The sequence below is a fragment of the Ostrea edulis genome, chromosome 3 (assembly GCF_947568905.1).
Source record: "Ostrea edulis chromosome 3, xbOstEdul1.1, whole genome shotgun sequence".
In the NCBI taxonomy this organism is placed as follows: Eukaryota; Metazoa; Mollusca; class Bivalvia; order Ostreida; family Ostreidae; genus Ostrea; species Ostrea edulis.
Window position 1 is genome coordinate 82,680,992 of NC_079166.1, and position 15,138 is coordinate 82,696,129.

The window sequence follows — 15,138 nt, forward strand, 5'->3', positions numbered from 1 at the left end:
GGTTATGGAGCCTGATGATATGATGCAGAGAGATTGGTTATGGAGCCTGATGATGATACAGAGAGATTGGTTATAGAGCCTGATGATATGATACAGAGATCAGTTTTGGAGCCTGATGATTATAATTGAGAGGACTGTAACAACATACTTTATAATAATATCAAACCTGTTTTCAAATTTTAACAGAGAAAGGAGACTTAATTTAATTGTTATAAAACTTCATGCTTCTTTTGGTAATTTAAGTATATATTATATGTACCATTATTTACATCTGTAAATGTAAATCAGAATTCAAATGGAAACAATAATTGCTAATCAGAGTTTAAATAGTGGAATGAAATTTACTGTAGAATTGATTTTTACTTTAATACTAATTTGTGTGTGTGTGTGTGTGAGAGAGAGAGAGAGAGAGAGAGAGAGAGAGAGAGAGAGAGAGAGAAATACAGCACCAGAGTAAATCAATGTATATATCTAAAATACACCACCCAACATTAAAACAAATTCAGCAATAGAAAAAAATTCACTGGAGGGCCTAGCATCTCAACACACATTTATCACAGCTAGTATCATGTTGATGTCTGCATGTTTAACTGCCACTTTTTATGCTGATGACTGCAGCATTTAATGCAATGAGGGAGCTCACCATATGACAAGATGTATGCACACAATGTGAATGAAGTGCATGCAAAAAAAAAAACACACACAAAAAAAAAAACCCAACAACTGAGGGTGAATATACATGGCCAAGACAATTTTCCACTATGAACTGAATACAAACTGTTCATTAATAGTTTAATAGTTTTCAGATTAATTGTTATTTGGACTAAATATCAATTCCTTTACTTGTCTTGTAACATTACCCCCCCCCCCCCTTCTAAATTTTATAATGTAAATAATTCAAATTATTTAACTCAAATTTATGGTATGACATGTTAACCCAGAAGTATATCAACAGGTCTTCAAGATTCCTACCTGATAAATCCATTGAACATTCACTTCTGTAATTTGCACAGAACAATGTTATTAATTGACAGTAGCAACTTAACTGGAAGAAAAAAAAAACTAAGCACTTCCTTCCTGCTTCCTCAATGACCTTCCTTTGACTCTTCACGAAAAATTAACTCCACCTGTGTGAAACGGATAATGATGAGGATTTTTTCCTCTTGAATCAGCAAAACCTGCCCCCCTTCAGTTCAAGCTCACTTTGAGGCTTGTTTACCTGCAACTTGGGGATACATCTGGAGATATTAAACCTCTGTAACAAAGCTAAATAGAAGATGGCAGTGACATGTGTTTTGTGTGCAGCTCACGGAGATGCAGAGTGGAAGACTTTTGTTGTTGTATGAAGTACACCTATAGTAGGGCCTAGCCTAGATTAAGATGCTGTTTGTGTCTCTTTACAACCCATCCTTTTCACATATGGGTAGACAGTAAAATTAATACATAGATTGGAAAAATATTAGTAATATTTAATATAGGTAGGAAAAGATTATAGTATTCAATATAGGTAGGAAAAGATTATAGTATTCAATATAGGTAGGGAAAGATTATAGAGTTATTAAATGTATAGGTAAAAAATATTATAGTGATATTCAAAAAATAGGTAGGAAAAATATCGTAGTGATATTCAATATAGGTAGAAAAATATAATTGTGATATTCAATATAGGTAGGAAAAATATTGTAGTGATCGATATTCAGTAGTCTTTTAAGCAATTTACCTTACTTCTATGCTTTTGAAAAATAGCCAGTATGTCAGGAAATATTTCTGGTTTGTTGAAGAGATGAAGCGAACAAAACTTTAACATATAGGCCTACAATGTTCCCCTCCCAACTTACAAAGACTATCCTTTGGAAATTAAAATACCGCTGTTAAAATCATCACGTTGAGGGGGAGGGGGGGGTGTTAATGGCAACCACAATTAGTTTTCCATCTTCAATTTTACTCATTTTTACATCGACTTTTATCTATATACATATGTATATGAACAGATATTGAAAATACCATTATAGTAATTTATCAATGAAAAACTTTCTTTATGATTATTCTAACCTACCTGTATAAGATTTCTTTGCACCAGTTCTCCCCAGTATTGCCAGCAAAATGAAATTGAAACACCTACAGATATCTTAACAACTAAATGAAACTGAAACATGTATAGATATCTTTTAAGCAGTAATCTGTGCCTTACCTGTCATAAGAACAGCCATGAGGTTGGAGAATTGGAATAACTTGTTTAAAGTGCATGCACACGGAGATTTATGCCTGCTTTAAACCTCGATCCCAAATCTTAGCCAAAGTACCGTAACACGAAGGGAAACTATCAATAAATCATCTGCTCAAAACATCAATATTTCCAAATCAATGTACCAATCATGAAGTGGTGCAGAGTGAAGAAAAAATTTAATGCACGGGATATTGCTTTCTGGTCATGTATTCCAAAATAATATTAAGAAGAAGAAAAAAATGCCAAAAAAGAATTGGAAGACATATGCTGGTAAGTTTGTGTATTACGTAAAGCCAAAACACAGAAAACAACCTGCAGTCATCAGATGATAAGTTACAACTAGCAATCTTCCTTGGACGGATGCCACAAACAAATGGTGTTATTTGTCAAGTCTCGTTACAACTGCATCAAAACTCTTAATGATACAGAAGTTACAACCCCCTTAATGCTCTCATCATTGTCTACTGATTTATATAGGGTCAAAGATTTCTCCTCACCTGTCTAATTTTCTTTAGGTGTGGTGAAGATGGGGACAAATCATCAAGCAATTCACAATGTGTAGGACAGTCACTCAAATTCTGAAAACATAAAGTCAATATCAAATGTGGGACCATTTTCCCCTTGAACTGTGATGCATCATTCATAAATTTTATTCTCATGTGCATTCAAAAGAAGTTTCATAACACAAGTTTTCATGCATTTTTATTTATGCATGTTTGCAATCAAAGATTGCTCTCAACCACTCCATTATCAGGGGCACAGGAATACATAAAGGTACCCCATTATAGATTTCCTTGCATACACGGAATGATCATGGACTTCCTCAGAGTTTTAAACCTACAGGTAATTGTGGAGTAAATGAGCCTTTAAATATGTGTAATGCTGATTTTTAAGCATAAGATACCAATGCAGCAAATTTCATCTATTTTGTGTTTTTATGGATTAAATCAACTTTTAACAACATGTACAAGTGCCTTTAAACTTCCATATATATACATGTAATTACCTACAGAGTTTATCATAATTTACTATCATTTTAAAAATTTTAATTATATACAACCTTACCCAAATCTCTAGAATGACTTAAAGCTGTCCTAATACTACTTTGACCTTGAGTACATGACATTGATTGATCTGGTCATATTCAAGCTTTGCATCATCTAATGCTTCTGTTAATATGGTAACACCTTTATATACTATCCAAACTATTTTTTGGAGGGGGGAGGGGGAGGGGCTGTTGTTGAATGTTTCTAACATACTTAGAAACAATGGTCCTACCAGTTTTTCTATCTGTTTTATCAAGTTGTTGGTTACGTCGACATTTTCATCATCCCGGTCTTCGCCCTTCACTGGGTCAATCTTCTCATTCACCTCCTCCTTGACCTTTGCATCTACAACATCATTCACCTCTTCCTTGTCCTTAATCTTTGTATCCTTGACCTCACTCCTTTCCTCTTTGACCTCTGACACACACCTATCCATTTCCTTTCCAGCCTCTGTTGTGGGTGACCCTTCTGTTCTGATATGTTCTTTGCATGTTCTGTAATCTGATGACGAGTTTAACCCTGCTGTTGTTGATGATGATGATGGAATACTTACTTTAGGGGACATTAACTCTTTCCTGTCATCTACAATGATGGGAAGATAAGCCTACACCTGTTTTGTTGCATGTGGTTTTTGACCCATTCAAACTGAGTACACAATTTTTACAATTTGGTGTTAAATATCTTTCAGCAGAAATAGCTGCAAATTCTGATAGCAGTTGGAAATTTTATGCAACTATAAATAAATATGAAAGTTTCAAAGTATTTTTGTTGTTGAAAGTATTGATAGTTGATCATCTACCTGTGTTGATTTTTCCCAATTTTGTTATCTGTATCACATCTGGTGCAGCCTATAAAACAGTCTATTGATGTGAGCTATGACAATTTTATTGCAAAAGATGGTAACCAAACATGTTATTCTGAAAATCTGAAAATGTTTATCGTCAATACTTTAAAAGCAATATTGGATGTCTAAGTAGGCTCACAAAAACGTATTTCATACAAATAAATTTACAATAAAATGAAACAAAAATTTGTCCTTATTTTAAATTCTTCTTAGTATATGTATACATTATGAAGCGATCCATACACAAGATCTACCATGCATGGCTATAGCGTTAATATCTAGATATAGAGTGCTGAGTGATGACTATAGGGTTAATATCTAGATATCTAGTGCTGGGTGATGACTATAGGGTTAATATCTAGATATCTAGTGCTGGGTGATGACTATAGAGTTAATATCTAAATATAAAGTGCTGGGTGATGACTATAGAGTTAATATCTAGATATCTAGTGCTGGGTGATGACTATAGTGTTAATACCTAGATATAGAGTGCTGGGTGATGACTATAGAGTTAATATCTAGATATAGAGTGTTGGGTGAAGACTATAGTGTTAATATCTAGATATAGAGTGCTGGGTGATGACTATAGAGTTAATATACAGATATAGAGTGCTGGGTGATGACTATAGCGTTAATATCTAGATATAGAGTGCTGGGTGATAACTATAGAGTTAATATCTAGATATCTAGTGCTGGGTGATGACTATAGTGTTAATATCTAGATATAGAGTGCTGGGTGATGACTATAGTGTTAATATCTAGATATATAGTGCTGGGTGATGACTATATAGAGTTAATATCTAGATATAGAGTGCTGGGTGATGACTATAGTGTTAATATCTAGATATAGAGTGCTGGGTGATGACTATATAGAGTTAATATCTAGATATAGAGTGCTGGGTGATGACTATAGCGTTAATATCTAGACATAGAGTGCTGGGTGATGACTATAGAGTTAATATCTAGATATAGAGTGCTGGGTGATGACTATAGTGTTAATATCTAGATATAGAGTGTTGGGTGATGACTATAGTGTTATTATCTAGATATAAAGTGCTGGGTGATGACTATATAGAGTTAATATCTAGATATAGAGTGCTGGGTGAAGACTATAGTGTTATTATCTAGATATAGAGTGCTGGGTGATGACTATAGAGTTAATATCTAGATATAGAATGCTGGGTGATGACTATAGCGTTAATATCTAGATATAGAGTGCTGGGTGATGACTATAGTGTTAATATCTAGATATAGAGTGCTGGGTGGACTGTTTCTCAGTTCACTTGGAAGTTTAACAAGTAAAAACTGAGGAATTTGAGCTGAAAATACATCTTGAAATGTTTATTCTTACATATATATTTACATTTTCAATGATTTTTGCCTAAGATATCTTTACAAATAGTAATGATAGCCATTTCATCATGACTGTGCTGCAGTGGTGAACAATATGTGTACAAATCTTGATAAATATAGTATGTCTACTTTAAAGACTGGGAATTCCATCAAAAATGAAATTAGAATGTAAAGGTAAAAAAAGAAATTTTACTTTTAAAAATTCATGAAGGTACAAACTTTCATGAATCGCTGACACGCTTCATAAAGTATACGTATCCCAGCATGCCACGCTGACACACTTCATAAAGTATACGTATCCCAGCATGACACGTGTTGTAGTTCATACCCCCATGTAAAATTAACACATGAAATTTATTTCTTAAACAAAATAGAATTCACATTCATTTTCCAGTCCCCCTTAAAATAGCAAATTTTTTCAAAATATCAATTTAAGTCAGCTTTTGACAATGTAACAATTAAGCAGCTATACAATTACCATGTCCAGTGTCTGTGAAGACCGGTCAATGGTTTGTACATGTAATTTCATTTACAACAGCTGTCTATGATTAATGTGTATTTATAGCTGTGGGAATATTTGACAACAGTGCATGTAATGATAAGAACAGTGAATAGCAAAAACAGAGGAAGTCAAATTCAATGATATAAATCTTTTTTAATAAAACAGATTTATAATGGAGAAATTGACTGCAATCCTTGTGATTAATTAGAAAATAGAAATTTTCTATTTACCATAAGCCTAACGATTATCAACTCACAAAGCCCTTTATTGTATATATATATTCATTGTATTGCTAACGTTTGAATGAAATTTGTAGAGAATTCTTTTATCATGCAAACAAGTAATTTCATTTCAGCATTCACAAAGTTGAAAATGCTAAATTTATCTACAGCATTTTGACCCAAACTATCTAAAACAATATCACTGGATATGGTTAATTAAGCTTCATTTCTTTCCATCACTTGATGAAGAACAAAATGAAACCAACCTTGGGTAATCTGACAATGTTAAAGAAAATCACTTTTTCAGTTATGCAAGTGTGCCATACTGATATTTCTATCATAAACAGGGATCTTTAGAGATGTAAGTTTTTGGGTTTCAGACACCTGAACCAGATTGTTACATGACAAAAAATATAGTCAGAGTAATCATAGCTTAGTAATATGATACTGAGAATATTGTATATACATATATAAGTGTAATCCAATGTCATAATCAGCCACACTGACCAATAACAGAAATTACTGCACAGCATTCTGACACATGATCGAATCATAAGATTCCGCTGCTTTTAAGAATTATCAAGATGTGAAACACTGATACCCCTCTATGATGGCCATACAATCTCCAAGGTCATGAGGTAAACAAAAAAAAATGTACGAAAAGAAAAATCCTGTCACTATTAAGGAATATAACACATGTAAAATATGAAAACTCTTATCACCATCCATTCAAAAGTTATGGCCATGGATAACATGTTTGTGGAAAATTAGACAAGACAGATGGACAGACCAAAAGCTGATGCTCCCGGATTTTTGATCATGGAGGCATTAAAAATAGTAAACAAGTATGTGATAAAACTTAACAGTTGTTGCAATGAACCATAATTCATGAGGTGCATAAGACTTTGTGCAAATTGATAGTTATTAAGTAATATATGCCAAAGAAATTAAACAAGCACTAGTTGTACTTATTTTAGTGAGATTCATATTTCAGCACATTTTGCACTGAACAAAAACATTGACGTTTGATATTAGAGTTTGGATTTTCTATATATATTGATTGTTGTTGTGCAAACAGTGCTAATTCATGATCACATCAAAGAGTGCATTTATTCCTAATGCACAAAACTTAAATACAATAAAATAATGTAACTACTTACTGGTGAGTCATTTAAGTCCCCGGACCTGCAAAATCACACAGAAGTGAAATGGCATAACTTACACCACTAAACTATTGAGCATTCAGCCATTCACAGACTCTCTCTCTCTCTCTCTCTCTCTCTCTCTCTCTCTCTCCTTACAGCTACAACTGATGTTTTCTGTGTTTTATCATTGTCTATTCTCTATAAGATACTGTACCATATGATGCACTTCCAACTGCAAATGAATGAACAAAATGACTACAAGCTGTATCATCAAACACAACAAAATGACCACAAGCTGTATCATCAAACACACAAATGACTACAAGCTGTATCATCAAACACACAAACAACAAAACAAGAGGCCCATGGGCCTAGAATAGCTCTTCTGATACATTGTAGAACAGGCAAAAATTCTCACTAACCAAGATTCATCAATTAACAAAGTTTGATGATGTTAAGTCAAATAGTACCTGAAAATTTATATGTAACTGTCCAAAAGTAGGTCAAGGTGACCTACTTTTGGTTGACACACTGAAGACTCAAGATGCATCAACTGACAAGTCAAATAGTATTCAAATATAGCCGTCAAATTCCAAAAAAAAAAGGCCAGTGACCTACTTTTTGGTCAACACACTCCAAAGACTCAAGATGCATCAACTGACAAAGTTTGATAATTGAAGTCAAATAGTATCTGAAATATTCAGATATAAACGTCAAATTCCAACAGTAGGTCACAGTGACCTACTTTTTGGTCGACTCACTCTGAAGACTCAAGACCCATCAACTGACAAAGTTTGATGATTGTAAGTCAAATAGTATCTGAAATATTCAAATATAGCCATCAAAATCCAAAAAAAGGCCATGGTGACCTACTTTTTAGTCAACACACTCTGAAGACTTAACATGCATCACCTGACAAAGTTTGATCATTGTAAGTCAAATAGTATCTGAAATATTAAAATATGGCCGTCAAATTCCAAAAGTAGGTCACAGTGACCTACATTTTGGTCAACAAACTATGAAGACTTAAGATGCATCAACTGACAAAGTTTGATGATTCTAGCTTTCATAGTGTCCAAAATATGCATCTAAAATTGAAAATGTGAAATTTGAATGTCTGCAAAATTCTAAAAGTAGGTCACTGTGACCTACTTTTTTTATAAATATGTTTCAAGGCCTCTAGACACATCAACTTACAAGGTTTGATGATTCTAAACCTCTCGGTATCTGAAATAACCTAAAATGTATTCATAAATGATTAGCCATAAAGTAATAACAAAACAAAATTTAAGGTCAACTTTGAAGTGACCTTGAGATCACCACCCTTTGCCCCAGGATGATGCATTGAACAATTTTTTATCTATAACCTATCCTCATCCTTATGCATAAGTTTGGTGATAATTTGCCCAGTGGGTCTTGAGAAGAAGATTTTTTAGCAACCACTACATTTGTTTGCATTTTCCTATTTATCTCCCCTAAAAGGGTCACAACCCTAGTTTTATTACAAATGAAAGCCCTTGGGCCAAGGATACCATGTGACAATTTAGACAAAAATTGGCCAAAGGGTTCTTGAGATATAGCCCTTTTTCCAAAAAGTTGACGCACACTGCAAGCCAGACATATGGCCATATGATTAGCTCTTTGAGCCTTAGACTCAGAAGAACTAATATCATCAAACACACAACAAAATGACCACAAGCTATATCATCAAACACACAACAAAATGACCACAAGCTGTATCATCAAACACAAACAAAATGACTACAAGCTATATCATCAAACACACAAACAAAATGACTAGAAGCTGTATCATATTGAAAGCGGCGAGATGTTGTACTGCGAGTATCATTATTTTCCATAACATGTATGTCAATCTTCTCTAATGACTCAGTCACATGGGAAAACTAAAGCCAGTTTCAAATAAAAAAAAACAATTTCTCTCAGTAACAATAAATCAATGATGAACTTCCTTGAAACAAGACAATGCCAATAGGTCAGTACACTGCTTCATTCAATGGATTAAATTCTCTTCTGTTATATTAATTTCCGATCAATATGACCTTAACCTTTGACCTGGCCATCAATATTTTCATTCTTCCTCCCATCTACCATAGGGGTGAATCAATATATCGATATATCGAAATCTACCGGTATACGCCTGTCCAGCGATATACGATACGGTGTTTCAACGATACGATACAATATAATGTCGGGTTAAAAATAGCCCTTTTAATAGTCGGGATCGAAGTTCATAATTCAAAAATGGCTTCTAACAGGAACATGAATCCTCAGACTTTAATCTCCGCTTTTACATTGTGACATCAGTGATTCCTCGGACTTTAATCCCGCTTTTACATTGTGACACATCGGAGATTCCTCAGACTTTAATCCCCACTTTTACATTGTGACACATCGGAGATTTCTCAGACTTTAATCCCCGCTTTTACACTGTGACACATCGGAGATTCTTCAGACTTTAATCCCCGCTTTTACATTGTGACACATCGGATATTTCTCCGACTTTAATCCCTGCTTTTACATTGTGACACATCGGAGATTCCTCCGACTTTAATCCTCACTTTTACATTGTGACACATCAGAGATGCCTCAGACTTTAATCCTCGCTTTTACATTGTGACATTGGAGTTTCCTCAGACTTTAATTGTCATTGTTTGTTTTGTTATGAAATAAAATATATTAAACCACTTCATTTTCTTAATTTTTGATATTTTACTTCAGAAAATGGTTAACTACATTGAAAATCCAATATATCGGATATCGCATCAGAAAATATTGTATCGTATCGTATCGGAAAATCTTGAGCAATACACACCCCTAATCTACCATGTACCTAGCAAGTGTGAGAATGAAAAATCTGAGGACTTTTATTGGTATGTTGTTTTATTCCAGAATTTTTCAATGAGGTGCCACACATTTTAATCTATTGCATGACATTCAAGGCCAGAGCAGTGAGCATTATCTATCTCAGCCAGCACCTGCCCTGACATAGGATCTCTGAACTCCAGGTCATATCCAGAAGATTCTTGGGACTTTGACTTCCAATGTTGGATGTTTGGTTATATATAAGGACTCACTATCTATAGAAGATAAACCATTTCAGGTTTGACATGATGCTGGAATCAAGAATCGAACCTGGAACCTCATGGTTGACAGGGAGAAACCACTTGGCAACCATAAACAATCAAAAGGAAATCCTTTTATTTTGTACATAACATTCACTATATGTAATAACAGCTGACCAATGATGCATAAACCTTTGTGCTTTCTTTTCTCTTCTGTCATTCCTCCAGCTATTGAGAAGAGAAACTTATAATGACACCCATCATGTGATGTCAACATCATTAAATTTAATCATATTGAGACTTTGACCTACATGTATGACCTTTAGATCCAAAAAAAAAAAAAAAATCTAAAAAGTTTTCATCCTCTCTGTAACTACCATCTCTGTACCAAGTACGAGTCTAAAATGTGGAGTGACGCTCTTTACATTGAGGACAGTGTGCCCACAATGTTGTACGATAAATCACCTAGACCTAAATTTTGGAGCAACACTCTTTATATCGAGGATATATAGTGTCTGTCCACATGTTGACATTACAATTAATCACTCAGACCTAAAATGTGGAGTGATCCCGTGGGGATCCGGGTTAGAATAGGTCCTCAGTACCCCTTGCTTGTCGTAAGAGGCAACTAAATGGGGCGGTCCTTCGGATGAGACCACAAAAACTGAGGCCCCACAGCAGGTGTGGCATGATAAAGATCCCTCCCTGCTCAAAGGCCATAAGTGCCGAGCATAAGCCTAAATTTTGCAGCCCTTCACCGGCAATGGTGACATCTCTATATGAGTGAAATATTCTCGAGAGGGACGTTAAACAATATTCAATCAATCAATAAAATGTGGAGTGACACTTTCTATATGGAGGATACATAGTGTCCACATTGTTGTTATGATCAATCGCAGAGACCTTGACCTACGACTTCTTGATCCAGAAATAAATATAGATCTTCCTCTTTAAGCTTCCTTTTAAATCACCATAACAAGTATGAGAGCAGTATCTGTATGTTGTGTCCAAAACATGCACAGACAAGTGGCTATATCCCCTAAACCCGAAGAAAAAATGCAGTCACAAACAACATTTCACTCAAAATTTACATCTAATAATTCTTTTTATAAGTTATCTGCATACATGACAACACTTATAGATGTGAAAAGGTATACACCTATCTAATAGTTTGGTGTGTACTGCTTATTGCTGTTCAGTAACATGGTTCCCCCAATAACAATGCAGTCAGCAACATACAATAATCAGGGGAGTGTATCTTCATTTATAACTCAATCTTGTAACAAAACCATCCTTGACTTTTTTTTTTGGTTATACCTATTTTAGCAGTGAATAGGTAAGGTAGGTAATTCTTTATCTGTGGTCCCATCAACACCCTTGAAGTTATGATTTTACACTACATGAGGATATTTCCATGATGATTTGACAAACTGCACCCTTGTAGTTCTTCATATGATTTTATATTAAAGCAAAATTGCTCTAAATCTGAAAATTGTATTTTGTGGTAAAATTGTGAAGTAAAATTTAAATATGTGCCATTATGATAGATGTTTTGTATGTAACTTTAGCCGTAAGCATCAATAAAATTAAAATCAAGTTTAAGATTTTATCAAATTAAAGTTTTTACTTCTTTTGAATATACAGTATTATATACACTCAAGGATCAAAAATATTTCTGCACTGCTAATTTTCACTTTATATTCATTACAACTTTCACATTTTAAGAACTTCACAAAAATTTGATAATTAATGTTATCATACTGAAATTTTTAGAATATATGCAGAATTCACTCAAGAGTCATGACAAATATTACTTTTATTGCTATCTTATTTATTTTTTGGGGGTTGATTTATGAATTGCGATGTAGACTTTTTAAAATGCTAATTAATATGAAATGTGTAAAATTAATTTCAAATAAAGTTATTGCATCATGATTAACCTAGTGAGTGTTAAAAACTGTAACACATAGAGAAAAAATAACAATAACAAATTTAAATCTAGGTGATTATGCATATTTTGTGAAATTTTTATGGTGATGGCTGCAGTAGAAATTTTTTTCATCGTTGCTTTAAAAATTGCATTATTCAATGACTTATATAGTGAAAATTAGCAGCGCAGAAATACTTTTGACCCTTGAGTGTAGATATCAATTTTTTGTTCAGGAAGACAATGTAATATTGCTTCACTCAGAGCCTAAGAATAGTTTTTTTAACACACATATTAATAACACAAGATTTATAAACTAATTTTTTTCCTGTTATTGAAACGGTAAATCACAATTTTACAACAAAACTTTCTGACACCAAAATGACATCTATTATTGCTTTGGCATTTTTCATTATATATTCCTACATGTATGTAAAGCTCTGAACCCATTTCTGCAGTCACATCCTAACCCCAGGTATGGATCTCTACATTACATATCAAGAATGCTTACAAATCACTTTAACATATATTGCATCCCTGCAGTTCTTGAGAAGTTGATTCCTTGTATAACCCCATAGGTATCTATAAATTCTCCCCGTTACCTGGAACATGAAAGTCGTGTTATGAACAAACTTGAATCAACAATACCTAAGGATGCTTACACTAAGACATACTGAAGACATACTGAACCATTGTGGAACTCTGGAAGATTTATAGAGAAAGTCATAACAAAGGAGCGAGTAAACTTAAACCTACAGTAAATGTGTACGCTTGCATATACATACATATATATCAGTTTGAAATATTGTACCCTTGAGGTTCTTGAGAAGATATTTAATGAATTTTCCTACATTGTCTAATTAGTCAGCCTTCTAATTATCAAACCCCCTCTTGCGGTATTGCTACAGTCCATCACCATGGCCTGAACTAACTGTGTTTACCTCACACAACAATGCTTACTTATCGCTAGTGTTGTTGTGGTTCTTGAGATGAAAATCTGTTCATTTAAATTCCTTATGTATGCCTGTATGAAACTTTAATCTAGCTGCTCTTGCCTTAACCCCTGGGGTCATGCTGTGAACAAACTTGTATCTATACTATATTAGGATGCTTCATATATTGTACTAGCTGCAATAATGTAGCCCCATCCGATTTTTTTTATTAAAAAAAATTGGAGAGGGCTACATTATTGGAGCTAATATTGTACCCACGTGGTTCTCAAGATTTTCAATTTTCCTGTATAATTACTGTATATAAGATAATTTTTTATTTTCCTGTATAATTACTGTATATCGAATAATGTTTGGGGTGCTAGATATACTGGCTTTTTTGGTGGATACTAAAAATTTGCAAAAATTGAAAATGCCAAAATTCTATTCACATAAATGATACACTTGTTAAATGAAATGGCACAAAAAAAAAATGAAGAGCTAATATGTCAAACTATGTTTTTTTTAAAAGAAAAATCTGCTAAATATTCGATGCCAAAATTACATGATATAGAGTACTATGTAAAACTTTGATCCCCGCTCAGGGCTCTGGTGTAACCCCAGGACTTGACTCTTGACACTACATTATGATGTCTGCGACACTACACTACATTATGATGTTTGTATATCAATTTCACATACTAATTCTTAGGAAGATTTTAAATTAAGTTTCTTGTATATTCCCATTTCAAGCTTTGACCCCCATCCTTCCTCCAGTCCAGATACCTACTATATGGTTTGACTTGAATCTTCATTATATAAGAAAACTTCAGACAAGTCATATTTTTTCTGGTTTAGTGGTTTATGGAGAATTTTTTTTATTCTATCATTTCGTAATTATCATTTGGAAGGGGACATGAAACAAACTTGAATTCTCTCAACTCAAAGATGCTATGTGGCAGGTTTGGTTGCACGTGGTTTAAAGTTCTTAAATGTGATGAAATGATAAATGTAGATGGCAAAATCCTTGATCAAAAAGGGGTAGTTCTTTCATTGGTTGTTACACTGTCATTGTGAAAATTGCTAATAATTTGATAATCCATGTTCCATAGCTCCAGAACAGCATGGTAAAATATATTCAAGAAAGGATTACAGGGGTCGAAATTAACTTTTTCTACCACAGGCTAATTTTAGCCTGTGGGTAAAAAATCCACAGGCTAAAATGAAAACCTACAAGCTAAAATGAAAATAATGAAGCAGTGCTCTTTTTATATATTTTTTTTTTCAATCAATGATTTTCCCCATCATTACTGAGCCTAGTGGGTCAACAAGCAGCGTTTGGACAAGACACTAAGTTACGTAAGTCATATGGTGTAATGTCTAGGTCTCTTGATTATCGCACCTCTAACAGTCTAATCCACGACTTGTTTACCGCAGGTCTAGATCCAGTCTTCCAATTTCATGCCACATCAGGGTTGTCACTAGTGATTTTTTAAAGCGAATACAGGACTCATGGTTTTATAAGCAGCACGATCACGAGTCCTATGACTTTTTTGATAATCGTCAACACGGTGAGAAATGCAGGTCACTACAACCCGACCTCAATATGACATTAAATTTAGATATGACATTCTCATGATTCTGATAAAAATAACTACCGGAAGACTTGATAAAACATAGATTCCGATATTTTTTGTAGATAAATGAATAACAAAAACATCATACTTGGAATTATTCAATTTAATCACTCCTATAGGTGAACAGGACTCGTGGCACATGTCGATATGCGATGTCCGATCTCTAAAGCATTTGTTTGACTCCGAGTTTCTTAAAAAATCATAAAAGAAAAATCTGGATAAAA

The 15,138-nt window shown here is 33.9% G+C and overlaps 1 protein-coding gene and 1 long non-coding RNA gene across 3 annotated transcripts in view; one reads left to right on the plus strand and one right to left on the minus strand.

Annotated features, from left to right (window-relative positions):
- The window catches only part of LOC125673358 (uncharacterized), a 23,427-nt gene extending 13,065 nt beyond the window's left edge, over window positions 1–10,362 (plus strand). Inside the window, exon 4 of the long non-coding RNA XR_008801319.1 lies at window positions 10,249–10,362. This is a non-coding gene — a long non-coding RNA (uncharacterized LOC125673358). The remainder of the gene's footprint in view (window positions 1–10,248) is intronic.
- Window positions 1–15,138, minus strand: part of LOC125660869 (uncharacterized) — a 118,336-nt gene that overhangs the window by 46,154 nt on the left and 57,044 nt on the right. For both annotated transcript variants that reach the window (XM_056159215.1, XM_056159216.1), the window contains 4 exons: window positions 7,354–7,378; window positions 4,073–4,121; window positions 3,506–3,855; window positions 2,725–2,805 (listed from right to left, as the gene is read on the minus strand). In XM_056159215.1, coding sequence (XP_056015190.1) covers window positions 2,725–2,805; window positions 3,506–3,855; window positions 4,073–4,121; window positions 7,354–7,378 — 505 coding nt within the window. The remainder of the gene's footprint in view (window positions 1–2,724; window positions 2,806–3,505; window positions 3,856–4,072; window positions 4,122–7,353; window positions 7,379–15,138) is intronic.